General features: G+C 38.5%; 1 protein-coding gene across 19 annotated transcripts in view; it reads left to right on the forward strand.

Annotated features, from left to right (window-relative positions):
• The window catches only part of ROBO2 (roundabout guidance receptor 2), a 644,167-nt gene that overhangs the window by 49,541 nt on the left and 579,473 nt on the right, over positions 1–15,153 (forward strand). For all 19 annotated transcript variants that reach the window (XM_084645672.1, XM_084645685.1, XM_084645684.1 and 16 more), the window contains exon 2: positions 10,158–10,484. In XM_084645672.1, coding sequence (XP_084501798.1) covers positions 10,158–10,484 — 327 coding nt within the window. The remainder of the gene's footprint in view (positions 1–10,157; positions 10,485–15,153) is intronic.

Below are 15,153 nucleotides of genomic sequence, written 5' to 3' on the forward strand. Positions count from 1 at the left end.
AGTGGGGGAGGTTTAGGTTGGATATTAGGAAAAACTTTTTCACTAGGAGGGTGGTGAAACACTGGAATGCGTTACCTAGCGAGGTGGTAGAATCTCCTTCCTTAGAAGTTTTTAAGGTCAGGCTTGACAAAGCCCTGGCTGGGATGATTTAATTGGGGATTGGCCCTGCTTTGAGCAGGGGGTTGGACTAGATGACCTCCTGAGGTCCCTTCCAACCCTGATATTCTATGATTCTATGATTCTATGAAAGCATCTTACACTTAATTTTACAGGAATGATTCATAAATGAGGGGGTTTTATTTGTTTTACTTCTTTTTGTGTTTTTTATGGGAAATATGTTGCTTTTATACATGCAAGCAAATTATTTTGGTTTAATTGAAAGTCTTGCAAAACAATAATAGGTAGAAAGCAACACATTTTACTCGGTTCATATGCTAATTCTGGGGCAATGTAGTAGATTAGATAGAAATGTTTTCTAGGAGACACGTATGGATATCACTGCACCTCTACAACAAAGCTCATACAAAACACATTTGCTTTGATTCATCCAAGGGTTAGTGAAAAGATAATTTTCAAATTTAAATGAATATTGTGTCACTTTTCAAATATTAAGAGTAGTCAATACTCCAAGTAAGGTAGATAGATTACAGAATGTACATCTGCACATCCATATACTTACACCATCCCTTGCACAACAACCTGAAATGTTAGCCATTATATTCCTCATTACCATCATCTTCCTTATCATCACCAGTGGCCATCATTTGGGCCCCTTCCAAAGGCTACATCTCTTTCTCTTCTACCCTCACAAGCTGGGATGCAACTTTTATAATATGTTACGCTGACACCCTTATATCTAATGCATATTCAGTACGGGTTTTCCCCTTTTTCTTACTTGTTTTTCCTTACCCTACTAATGTTGAGGTGTCCTTCTTCTATAGGATACTATATTGATATGTGTAACTACCATTTCAGCTCATGATCATATCTGTCACCCCTTGCTTAAGCGGATTTGTGGTTATTACTTTCATGTGCCTTGTGGTAGCACTTACTGAAATATTCTATCTCCTACCATTGAGCAAGCTCTTCTTAATTCCTAAGATTTAAAGGTAACCGTTGATCTATGTCAAGGGTTATGACACTTATGCTAACTTATGCTTCAGCTAATGTCTTACAGGATACTGTAGGTTTCTTGTGTAACAGATGAATATAATGAAGGCAACACAATGAATACAATAAAGGCAAGCCTACGGGCTACATCGTAGGCTATTCTGTGGGTACAGGTTGAAGGATGAGTGCCTTCAGCCACTTGAAAAGTGCACCAATAGTCTACTAATGCATATTCTGGAGTGACTTACTGCTATGGGAGTATGGCTTATTGATTTTACATTTAAATGTTTTTTAACTTCTAAAAATCCAGTTTTATGGGGATTTAGGTAATGTGTCCTTACATTATGGAAAAAAGGTCCTATAATAGTAATGAGAAAACAATAGGAAAGAGATTACAAATAAATGTATACTACTACTTTGACTCTATTTGTTTGATTTATTATTTCTCTTTACCTTTTTTAGTTTAGGAAATTTATTACATCCACTCCCATTTGTATCTAGGTATAAAAGTAAGAGCCACCATTTGCAGACATGTAGTTGTGGGAGTGCTGCCTCTGTACATCTGGCAGCTAAGGACAGCATTTTGCCTCTTTGAGATAGAGACTGTCCTGTGGCAGCTTGACATCACCTCCAGCACAGGGCTGTGCCTGATTGAGGGCCTATTGTAGTCCTTAAGAACATAAGAATGGCCATACTGGCTCAGACCAAAGGTCCATCCAGCCCAGTATCCTGTCTACCAACAGTGGCCAATGCCAGGTGCCCCAGGGGGAGTGAACCTAACAGGTAATGATCAAGTGATCTCTCTTCTGCCATCTATCTCTACCCTCTGACAAACAGAGGCTAGGGACACCATTCCTTACCCATCCTGGCTAATAGCCATTTATGGACTTAACCTCCATGAATTTATCCAGTTCTCTTTTAAACCCTGTTCTAGTCCTAGCCTTCACAACCTCCTCAGGCAAGGAGTTCCACAGGTTGACTGTGCGCTGAGTGAAGAAGAACTTCCTTTTATTTGTTTTAAATCTGCTGCCCATTAATTTCATTTGGTAGCCCCTATTTCTTATATTATGGGAACAAGTAAATTACTTTTCCTTGTTCACTTTCTCCATACCACTCATGATTTTATATACCTCTATCATATCTCCCCTTAGTCTCCTCTTTTCCAAGCTGAAAAGTCCTAGCCTCTTTAATCTCTCCTCATATGGGACCCATTCCAAACCGCTTATCATTTTCTGAACCTTTTCTAATGCCAGTATATCTTTTTGGAGATGAGGGGACTACATCTGTACGCAATATTCAAGATGTGGGCATACCATGGATTTATATAAAGGCAATAAGATATTCTCCATCTTATTTTCTATCCCCTTTTTAATGATTTCTAACATCCCATTTGCTTTTTTGACTGCCGCTGCACACTGCATGGGCATCTTCAGAGAACTATCCACGATTACTCCAAGATCTTTCTCCTGATTAGTTGTAGCTAAATTATCCCCCATCATATTATATGTGTAATTGGGTTTTTTCCCCCAATGTGCATTACTTTACATTTATCCACATTAAATTTCATTTGTCATTTTGTTGCCCAATCACTTAGTTTTGTGAGATCTTTTTGAAGTTCTTCACAGTCTGCTTTGATCTTAACTATCTTGAGCAATTTAGTATCATTTGCAAACTTTGCCTTCTCGCTGTTTACCCCTTTCTCCAGATCATTTATGAATAAGTTGAGTAGGATTGGTCCTAGGACTGACCCTTGGGGAACACCACTAGTTACCCCTCTCCATTCTGAAACTTTGCCATTTATTCCTACCCTGGAGTTCAACTGAAGTTATTAGTAACCATAGAAGAAGTTATTAACACAAAGGTAGATACAAATGGATGTGAATTGATTACTCATGCAGTTAAGTGACAGCTTATCATAAATCCACCAATTATTATTGCAAGAACGACAGTGTTTACCATTAGTCATCTTTTAACAAGTCAACATTTAGTGATAGTTAGCAGACTATGGAATCTGTATAGAGAAGCCTAGTGGTACACTATCTCAGATATCACAAGATGATTACTTGACGAATGTTGACTTTTTTTTTTTAAACGAAGACCACTATATTCACAAGTAGATATGTGAGTGTGAGGGATCTATCTGGCCCTCTCTGTGTCTCCTTGCCCCCTCCTCCCCCCAACAACACGCATCAGTACTCTGACACCCCCCTTGCCGAGGAAAAGTCCATTCAGTTTTGGGTACCAAAAAGACTTCATCCTCTAGGGGCCTAGAAAGACCAGGAAAAGATACTAACCAATCAGGAGCCAGCAGAGAAGTTAAGAAGGTTTGTCTGCTCCATCCCAAGAAGGGGTGTGCTGGGTGGAGCTCTGCATTCTAGGTCTAGGTCAGACCTTAGACCTTAGTCCATCCCATGCTTTGCTGCACATTGGGCTACCCACATTTGCCATCCTTGCCTGTCAACTGCCCTTTTCTCTAAATCTTCCCATTTCATGTTGAGGTACTTGATGTCGTTCAGAACCGTTCATTTCCATGTTATTCACAGTCTTCCTCTCTTTCTTCTTGCATTTTCTGGCTTCCATTCAAGGGCAGTATTTGGTAAGCATTTTTTTCCATTCTCAGCACGTGTCCCAGCCACTGATGTCTTCTTTTGTAGATTATTTGTGGAAGTGTACCTTGTCCAGTAATTTTTCTGACTTCTTCATTTTTCTTCCTATCTCTAGGAAGGGCGGGAGGGATAGGTTAGTGGGTTGAGCATTGGCCTGCTAAACCCAGGTTGTGAGTTCAATCCTTTAGGGGGCCATTTAGGGATCTGGGGCAAAAAAAATTGGGGATTGTGCCTGCTTTGAGCAGGGGGTTGGACTAGATGATCTCCTGAGATCCCTTCCAACTCTGATAGTCTATGAGTCTATATGTTATTCCCAATATTTGTCTCAGACATTTGTGATGAAATGCATCCAGCTTTTGCATATATTTCTTGGTAAATTGCCATGTCTCTCTGCTATATGTTGAGATGGCAATAACAATTGCTTTGTACGCATTCAGTTTTGTCTTGAGGGAGATGTTTTTGAGTCTTCCAAATGCAGCATTTTCCTTCCTGATTCATCATTTTATTTCCTTGGAACTAGTACCGACTTGGCTGATGGTACTTCCAAGATATGTAAAATTGCCCACTTTCTCCAGTTCTCTTCTTCAGTTTTGATTTCTGTCCCTATAGTCTCCATTAACATGACTTTACATATTTTTGCATTGTATCTCAAACCTATCTTTGTTTGTTACCAGTGTTTAAATGTCATTACCAAGTGGTTACTTTTTGAGTTCGTAAGTTTAAAGCTAGATTATGAGTTTACCTCAGTGCACCGGTTGCCTTGCTCTGAGTGGCATTTTTAAAAATCTGAAATGTAAAGTAAATCCCTCATAAATGTGGTCCATAGCCAGTTAGATATTAGAAAGATGGTAAATATTCTTTCCTTATGTTAGGAGTTTCTCCTATTATCTGTTTCCTTTAACTCAATGCTGTCTCTTAAATTGAAAGTGTGTGCTTTAAAAAAGCTTAGCAAACTTAATATTTTGCACTTATTTCAACTGGGGACATTCAACTGGGGACAACAAAGTACAGATCTTCTTAATTTATTAATTTAAAGTGGCATGTTACTATGTGGTATAAGTGAAGTGAATTAATACTATTTTATTAGTGGCCCCTTGCAGGCCACCTTATTTTCAACAGTGATTCCTTTGTTAGAAGAATGCTAGTTGACAGTAGTGATAGTTGTTCAGGGAGGAGTGACAGCCTTGAAAACTCATTTAAATCAATAGTGAAAAGTGAGGGACAGATCCTCACTGGTGTAAATTGCAAAACCTCCATTGATTTCAATTAAGCTATCGCAATTTAGGATCTGCCCCAAATACGTATTTTGTGAAAGAACCTGAATTGTCCCTGGTAGCTTACTTTTGATGTCACTGGTAGCTCTCCTGCACTTATTGCCCCCAGTGCCTGCCCCAACACAGTATAGAAGTTATTTGAAAGGCAACACTGCCCCATGGTACTCTAATATAAATTGTTGTAGCTCTATTGGCTTCTATGTGCCCTTGTGCAAAAATGATGGTGCCCTCAACAACATTAAGGCAGAATAACTTTCCAAATGGATGGTGTGATGTGCTGATCTCTAGATATGAGGACGAATAAGGTCATTATGAAGGTTTTGTGTGAGACTGTGAGTTAGATGAATTTGGGGCATGTGTTGTTGTTTGTTACATGTTGGAGCTGCAAGCAACTGCCTAGTGGAATTTTAGACTATGTTATCAACAGTGTTGTAGGTGATGTGAAGGTGGCAAGAAACAGTGGAGTCTTTTCTCTCAACTTCTTGTTTTCATACTTTCACAGTTTTTTGATGTATAGGTTGATCCTGATGCAACGTTAAACAAAAACTCTGCATGGTGGTAGTTATGTTCATTTAGTAAAGTGTTGCATCAGGTATCTATTATTATGTCATGATGCTTATGGTCCAAGGCATCATTGTTCCTTAATTCAACATTGTTGTTGTGTACTTTCTTCAGAGTTTTTATGTGATGTTAATAACTTCTGAATTATGTTCAGTAAACAACTTGTTACACATCCCACCCCAGGGGTAACAACAAAGCATTAGCCTAAGGTAGCAAAGGATTAGCCTAGGGCCAAGGGCAGCGCTCATGTTGTTTTTCTCCTTTCAGTTAATGGATTTGGAAGTGCTTTTTCTGCAATTTCGTGTTGTGATTCTCTGATGGGTACAGCTCCTGAGTGCTTGGTTTGTCCTGTTCACTTAATAGTATGATCCTATGCTGTGTATTACAGGTTTCTAAGATCATAATATATACCATGGTCACATGCCTACATACTCAAACACAAGAAGCAGCTGGTGTCTGTACCCATCCCAAACGGAATCCCGAGTTCTTATGTCTCTGGGCCCCTCTCTTTTGTATCAGCCTGCTCCCTAGAGCAAAGCTCTGCTGGGTCCTGGCCCTCCTGTCAGTGAGGAGTCAGATCTGCAAATCAATGAGAATTTATCCTTAATTTGTCACTTCTTGCAAGGGTCTTGACTGATTCTAAGTTCCTCGAGTCTTCTGGGAAATTTTCCTACCCGCCAGACTGATCCTGTGGCTTCACTTCAGTGGAGTGTGACATGATTTCTCTTTATAATTTTTGTCATTCCTAATACGATTTTTCAGGAGCAAAATATTGTATATCAGTAATGATCTTTTTAGATTGTATGCTGTTCAGGATGAGGGCCATGACTTCCTCTAGATTTCAGTAGTCCCCAACGTATTTTGTCTGCCACTGCAATGAAAATAATAATAATGGAAGATACTGTGACAGCCTTAGGAGTCTTTTTAAAATAGTACTAGCCCCTTTAAAGCTAGGAAATGAAGAGGTGACGCTGAAAAGTTATCTGCCATGTTGGTTACCCTTCTGGGTATATATGAAACTGTAATTCTGAAGCCCCCTAATAAATGATAATATGCTAATGCACAACAGATCAGATTACTGTAGGCACAGTAGAGCCATTACAATATACTGTTTAAATATATATTTAGGGGCTTTTTACCTGCCCACTTTTTCCCAGCTAAAACTTACAGGCTTCTTTGGAGTAGCCATCATGGTCCATTGTATACATTCATATTGTCGTGGCTTTCTGCAAAGGTGTGTTTTGACTCAGTAGAGTGTAACAGCTAAATTGGAATCGTTGCAGTCCCTCATGGCAATGCGTATTTAGGGACTGTTAAATCCAGGGGTAATTCAGCTTTGCACGCATGCATGCAAAGTCCATGTGGTGGAAATCCTTTGAGGAAAAAACTAATGAAAATGGTGCTGCATGGGTAGTGCAGTTCACAAAGTAAACTGCCTTCCTCAGTGAAACAACTTGTGCTCTTACATAGATATGGGGCAGAAATAAAATCCATCATCTCTCTCTCTTCTGTTCCCCCCTCAAAAAAGTACCCCAAGTGACTCTGTATGCATTAAAGTACTAGTGAAGGCCATTGACAGACCTTTTAACATTCATCATTTTAATATTTGCCAGAGAAAGCAGACAATAGTCATTTTTTTATAAAATCAGTAATATTCAGAATAGCTGCTCCTGTTCAGATCACAATTTATGCCACTTTAAAATAATAAATGAGTGACAATGAGTATGGTGCTCTTTTTCCTGAAAGTGAAATGACTCTCAGCACTGGACAGATCCAGGTAACATTATGGTCCAGGAAGAACTGTACAAGCTTCCCCACACCAGTCTGCCTATGCACCCCACAGCCGTGACTGACAATACTTGTGTTGCCGAATTCCTGGATCTTTCTTCACCAGAGGCTACTTTATCAGGCCAGAATGAGATAAACAGTATGTTAATTTTGCATCAGTGTAGAAGAGTACTGAAGTATCGTGCATATGTCTTATTATGACCCTAAGGAAGGATTTGAAGTCAGCCTCATGAGGTGAAAGGTGGGAACAAATGCAAACCCCGCTGAAACCAAAGGAAGACTCCAAGAGGGGTCGAATCAGGCCTTTAATCCTTTGCTCCACTTTTCCCCCAATTTTGTAATCCTTTGCAAGCATTTGTGTATCAAAACCACCGTGTATTTTGGTACGTAGAGCTGGTCAATTTTTTTTTAATTTTCATTAAAAATATTGTCAACAATTTGAGCTTTTAAAATATTTTCACCTGAGTTGGTTGAAAAAAAATTCATCAAAAATTCAGAAATACCCAAAATATTGACTAGTTGTAATGGCAATATTGGAAGTCCCCAGCGAACACAGAATTAGTACTGGAAAAACAAGAATTGTTCAGGGATATTTAAGAAATATGTTAAAAAGTTGTATGGTGTGTATTATACCGGCCTTTTGCCAATGTTCTTCTTCTATTTGTCAGTCTGGCATACTGATATATATGAAATTCATGCTTTTTATTTTAGTGAATATTGCTAATGCTTTGCATTCCTGTCTTGGCAGAGAATAATGATGCTTTCTCATTACAAATTCTCCAGCTAAATTTTAAATGAAATAAGGAACATATCTTTTCTTAACATACTCTGGCCATATCATTCACAATCTCTTTTTGGGCTTTGCAATGATGAACAGATAACCAGATAATTTTACTGTATTGGTTAAAAAAGGTGCTGTAGCTACTAAAAGAGCTCAGATTTGCAGCATTGGTATAACACATTATTGCTATGCATCTGATGAAGTGAGCTGTAGCTCACGAAAGCTTATGCTCAAATAAATTGGTTAGTCTCTAACGTGCCAAAAGTCCTCCTTTTCTTTTTGCGGATACAGACTAACACGGCTGCTACTCTGAAATCTGTCATTATTTCTAGGGCAAGCCTCAGTTTAATGATCCAGATGACAGTAAAACAGAATTCCAAAGGTGGACAAACTTTGTGATATGTGAAATGTAACCTTATTTCTCAGAACCTTGGGGGCAAATGAGGCATAGAAGATATTTTCAAATGTATACTCTCTGAAACATAGTGATGTTAAATCTTTTTCCTAACTACTAATGCACTGTAGAATCCTCAGTCTGAAAGTTGAAGCATGTAAGTTTCATGGATCTGCTGAAGGTGACATTACTTGAGTCTAAGAAGTTCTGTGCAATGACATTAGATTGACAGCTCCATTGCAAGCATTTTTAGCATTTTGTACTAGCTAAAGGTAATTTGTGCTGGTAATTAGGAAGATTGGTTTCCTTTTTATGAGAGGGGATTTGGAGAAAAATTAGGGCTCTTTTTCAGAAGAGGACTTGTTTGCCAATTTACTGTAGATTCTAACTGAAACTGTAGGAAGGAAGTATGTACCTAATAGTTAGAGCAGGATACTAGAAGTCCTGGGTTCTAGAAACGTCTCTGCCAATTATTTTGTTGAGTATTCTCGTCTGTAACCTGGTACACATCTCACTTACTAATAGGTGTGATGAGAGTCTCAGCCAACTGATGTATGAACTAAAAAGGAGTTATACAAATACAATGCACAACTGACAGATGGAAGTGTTTTTGTAGCGTATAGATTTCAGGGATGGCTTTTATTTTTGCACCGCAGCAACCCCTTGGTAGAGATTTCAGGGGGAAATAAAAAGGGTAGAATGAGCCACTGAAGTGTCTAAAGGTATATCACTGTCATACAGCATTCCTATGGTAAATTCACAAACTATCCTGGGAAAGAGCTTGCGAGCAGGGAGGAGGTCAAGAAGGAAAAAAAAACAGAAGAGTTGTAAATTAAGAAGGTAGTAGAAAAAAAAACAATGGAAAGGGATGTGGAATCTCCCGTCATAGAGAACAGTGTCAGAAATGTCTTTTTAAGCTGTTTCTTTTTTATTCTTATAGATTAATTGGGAATTTCTAAAGCTCATAGCTGAGGGTTTGTTTTTTTTTTGTAATGTAAATAAGGAGCATGTATGAGTCAGTACTTTTTGAAACCTCAAATCCTCCCAACTATGGCAATAAAAATGAGCAAAGGAAGGGACAGCTGTCATATTTCAGCCTTTGTTCTTTCCACACTCTAGTTGTTTGTGTGATAGGGGTACAAAACATAGTCACACATCTGTAGAGACATATTAACCAATAGGTCTTGAGGCCCAGGCACAAAATGCAGTGATTTTGGATGTGCACATCTCTTGATTCAGGCAGGTGAAAGAGCAAGAGAGCAACAGCTGTGAGTGCAGTCTGGGAGGGCATTGGTATCCAGAGGTATGTGTTGTTCAGAAAGATTACTGGACGCACGGGCAAGTGTGTGTTACAGGTCCCCCTCTGTGACCCATTTGCAGAATATATGATTGTGTTACAATCTCAAAGCCTTGTCTAAAATCTCTACAAAGCCTTGGCTTCAGCTGAAGCAGCTCATGAGTTTTAGCTCTGGAGGTCCCTAGTTCAATGTTTAGTGTGTCAGCCAAGATGGCTGCCATCACACATGCTCAAATGCTTGGAAACCCCTCTGCTGCATTAAGAGAGCCTAGCAGTGAGAACCCACCTATTAAGATGAAAAATTAAAAAAAAATAAACCTTTTTTCTCCCTGTCCTTTGTCTCCAGGATCCCGTCTTCGCCAGGAGGACTTTCCACCGCGGATTGTTGAGCATCCTTCAGATGTGATAGTCTCTAAGGGAGAACCAACAACTCTGAACTGTAAGGCTGAGGGAAGGCCAACTCCCACTATTGAATGGTACAAGGATGGAGAGCGAGTGGAGACTGACAAAGATGACCCCCGTTCCCACCGTATGCTGCTGCCCAGCGGATCTTTATTTTTCTTACGCATTGTACATGGACGCAGGAGCAAACCTGATGAAGGAAGTTATGTTTGTGTTGCGAGGAACTATCTTGGTGAAGCTGTGAGTCGCAATGCATCTCTGGAAGTAGCATGTAAGTAGTCCAAAATATGATCACCACCTTCTAAAATTCATGTAAAACTTTGTGGTTGTTTTGATGTTAACATATATCCCTCTCATGCAGTACCAAGTTAGCAGATGATAAATGTGGATAAGCATGTCATTTTACCTTTCACTATTACTCTTAGCCAAGCTGTTTCCACACACATCTATTCAGTCGCAATGACCATGCAAAATATATGATTTACATCGAGGTACTATTCTTGTCTGTGTATAATCATAATTGACAGTAGCATGGAGGAAGCCTATTCTCCCTTTAATGAGTAGTCTAATTTTGAAATTATGGGTAAAGTTGGTTATACTGAACCATAACATGAAAAATATCATTTAATATAAGGGTGCACTGTCTCTTTCTCCTTATTAGGTCATCTGTTACTTCTCCAGAAGTAGTCAGTTTCCAGTCTGGTAACTCATGTACTGTACTGTTGAAAGCCTCAATCCTTTCAGAGATCCCTTCTGCCAAAAACTCAGTGCAGGTCTCATTCATTATGTGACTGGCATGTGATAATTGTTAACCATTTCTCAATACATCTAGAACAGTCTTATTCCTATTGATCGGCTTTATGTAACAGTGAAGTCATCACAGATCTTTTAGAGAATTTGAAATTACTGAGAGTTCATGCATGAATGCTCTGCTTCCAAGTAAACAAGCTGAAACAAGGTCATTTTATTTGCATGTTAAAGAAGCTTGTCTTTCACAAAATGTTAAGTTGCTATGTGTTAACTGCCCCTAATTAATTATCTGGGTTAAAAGGAAACAGGGAAAGAAAAGTAAATTTCAGCATGCAAAATTAAATCAGCTAATGCTGGCTATGCATTTTTAAAAAATAGTTAAAAAGCAAAAAACACAATTCTTTTCTTAGACTTCTTTTTCACTACAGGGAGGCTGCAAGGCCCTGATTCAGCAAAGTCGTTAAACATGTGTTTAACTTAAGCCCCATTGACTTCTGTGGTAAGCACATACTTAAGCACTTAGGGTGAAGAGGGATGGACTTAAGCATGTACTTAAATGCCTTGCTGACCTGCGACCCAAGTGTTTTGCCTGCTTCTTTTTTTCTAGGTGGCTAACATTTTTAATCTTCCAATTTCCAACTCCCTCCATTGTCATACAGCCACCCTTGTATGAGGGTAAGAGCTACCTTCTCCATGGCTGATGTCAGTTATAGTCTTTGAATAAGGGAAGGCGTTCATATCTGAAACCACCAGAAGTAATTGAAGGGTATTGGAAGAACTGCTGGTTCAGTTTCCTTAAAAGAATTTCTCCTGCTTCAACTGACTTTTGCGTATACAATGCTATATGTTAGTTAATCTTGACAGTTTTTCATTATCTTCATACATTACAGAAAGGACATTCCCTTGAACTAATGATCAGATGGTATGGGAGCTCAACAGTAGTGCAGGGTAGGCCAATGCATTACCTTTCATTTCATAGAACCTTCTTTCAAAGCTTTTTCAAATCATACGTGAAAGGTAGTTTATAGTTTTCATTCAAGTCCTCAGTGAAGACTTGTCCCCATCACAAAAGCATCACACAGTTTTGCACAGTTTAGGATTATAGGCATTTTTGGGCTGCAGAGAAGGATAGCATGAGAAAGGTTGCAAAGCTGTTTGAAGAAACCTAAATTGTGTGTGTGTGTCCAGCCAACACTATTAGATTATTACTCTTCTGAGCACTTTATTCACATGCATGATTGTTAAGATCTCTGAGAGAGGTTATGTTGTCTTTCTTACAGGTATAAACATGATTGAAATTTTTGGCTTCTTAACTTGCAGATTTGCCTGGTACATGATGTTAAGATTAAAACATCTACTGTCTGGATATAGAGTAGAAAAACTGGTGCAGTTGCACCTTGAGTCATCAAAATGATTGGTTGCTTCAAAATAAAAGTATGCTTTTATTGCATCAAATCTTACTGATCTCTACTATAATGACTGCTGAGAGTCTCTAGTTACAAACTGTTTGGTCTCCTGAGTTACGATTTTAACCACTGCAGCTGGTGGCAGGTCATGCATGAACTAAAAGTCAGATAACAGAAGACTGCAAAAATAATAAGACCAGGTTTCATTGTAGATGGTGTTTTAGGGAAGGATCACAGAACATGAAATCTGAGAGCTGAAACCATAGCCAAACTTTCTGTAAAGGCATCGTGCAACTGACACCAGATTATCTTACTGTTTTTGTACCTTTGAAGTTTAACTGACTGAATTCTCCAATTAAACTCTTTGGGGATTAAAGGGAACATTCCTGGGCCATTTAAATTAAATGATGCTTTGTCTTTGCTTGAACTGAAACATGATGGTATGAGGGACTTCATAATGGATGGTAGAAAATTTTTAAACATGTTCGTTCATGATTTAAGGGCAAGATTCTGCCACACTTACTCACTTTGTGAATAGGATCTATTGATTTCACTGGACTATAGACTCAGTAAAATACATCCTTATTAACATTGTGACCTAGACATCTTTTATAGTTTAGGTAGCATTGCTTCAAAACAACATCGTTATGTTGGACACCTGTGTAAAAAGATTGTCACTTGATGCACCTGACTGGGATGCAGCTCTTACTGGAGACTGCAAAACTACTCAACTCTTCCCAGTTTACTGTGACAGTTCATGTATTTTCTCATTCAAATGTCTATTTTTTTTATTCTCATGGATATAGAATAAATTTCCAAATGATTTGTAGGCAACAGCCCCTTTAAGGCTTTACATCAAGCTTTGTGCATCATAACTGTTTATAGGTTGTTGGAGACTTTCTAAAAGTCGATCTCCATTATAGAAATGGCCTGTTGCTGATAACTGTTGTCATCAGTGGGTGCCCCCGCACTGCTCCAGTTGCTGAATTAAAAACAGTTTATCTGCTCGTGTAGCTGGGACACTACAGCACTGTTAAAAGAAAGCATGATAGGCCACATTCTGCCAGCTCTCACTCATGCTATCTGTAATGGCTTTGAAAACTGTCGTCTCTACACTACCAGTTAAACCTTTTTCAACACCAGATAAAGAGGAGCTAGTGGGGTCCTTTTGTGACAACCATTGAAATGGATCATTTTTCAAGGGTAGGTGGATCCTAATTGTAGCAAAAGGGAAACTGCTGCTTTTTACAGATCTAAAAATACTTGAATCTCTCTTCTATTTTGGTAATTAATCAATAGTGAATTATTTAAATATCTGTATTAAATTGTAAATTAAATTGCTTTAAAAATGTGAAGCTGAACAATCCCTTTCAGAAGGGGCACTTTGTAAATAAATATTTGTTTTTATTAGTGTCTCAAATTACTGTTAGGTAAACTGCTCATGCTAACTGGTTCATTCGTGTCTCCTTTTCCTACTGTTTTGTATGGGCACCTGCCACAAAAACACCATGATCCTTGAACTTATTCATATTCCTTTGTTTAGTGGAAATCATTAGAACTACAAGGGGCCATGATTCAAGGAAGTATCCCTCTTTAGGAAAGAACTTAAAAACACATTTAAAGTTAAGCATGTGCTTAAATCCATTGCTGTATTGGGGCCTTTGGTTTCTGTCTTAGTTTTCCTAAAGAAAACTAAAAAAAAAAAAGTCTTACTCATAAAGATTTTCATTTGAAAGCGTAATTCATCATTGATGTGATGCATTTCAATCATGCTGACTGATGCTTGGGTTAGTATTTTAGTAAGAATTTCCTACTAACCAGAAAACTAATTCCAACATCATTGATCTGACATCTGTGTGGGAATTATGTGTGTGTGTGTTTTTTTAATAGTTAAACCATTAATAGTAGGCACTGTGCTCTTAAACCAACAGCAAATAGTTGTTTTATTCAAAAGAGAAAAATGTGTTTATCTTGAGGTTGTATGTTTTAAATACCACAAATAGAATTTGTATGCAATATAGAGTTGGTATTAGAAGCATCATAAGTGTACTGCCCAAAATGTGCTTGGGAGCATTTTAAATAATCTGGTATAAATGGTAGGGTTGAAGTAATCTGTCTTTTGTGAAATGCCTTCCGTACTTTTTAAATGCTTTGAAAATAAAAGCACTTTTTTTCACAAAGCAAAACATTGACATGCCTGAAACTATGGTGTGGAGTTTTCCAATGGGAATATTGGGAGACACATTGGCAGTAACTACTGTAGGTAGGATTTCAGTTTCAAGCACTAGGGCGCCACTTGTAAGGAACAGAAAGAGCATAAGGGGTCCTCACACTGACTCAGGCTGTCTCTGATCTAGCCTGAGTCAGTGGTAGTCCCCAGAGATAACAGCTGTAGCCCCAGGTGTTAAATATATGACAGCAGCTTGATCTATCGACCAGTGTAAGAGGGGGCTCTGGCCTAAATGAAAATTCATGAAAAATTGATGAAGTCCCCAGATTATTTTTTTCCTTTTTCAGTGTTGTGCCAATGCAGTGAGGAGAGATTAAATGAGGTGTTGAATGCTTTAGTGGCAAAGAGGTTGTGGTTCAAAGGTTAGGGGTCACAAATAAAAAGATCATCTTCCTCCCCCACCCTTTGCTTTCTTCTAAAACAAAACACAAGGGCTTCTCAGATTAGCCAGGCTTTATTTTGCCTTTGATATCAAAATGAAAAAAGGATAATTGTTCAAAAGCAGGGGTATTTTTCACTCGAAGGGAAGAAGTGTGGAGGTTGGGGCTGATACA

Source organism: Lepidochelys olivacea (genome assembly GCF_965140295.1).
Source record: "Lepidochelys olivacea isolate rLepOli2 genome assembly, chromosome: 1".
NCBI lineage: Eukaryota > Metazoa > Chordata > Testudines > Cheloniidae > Lepidochelys > Lepidochelys olivacea.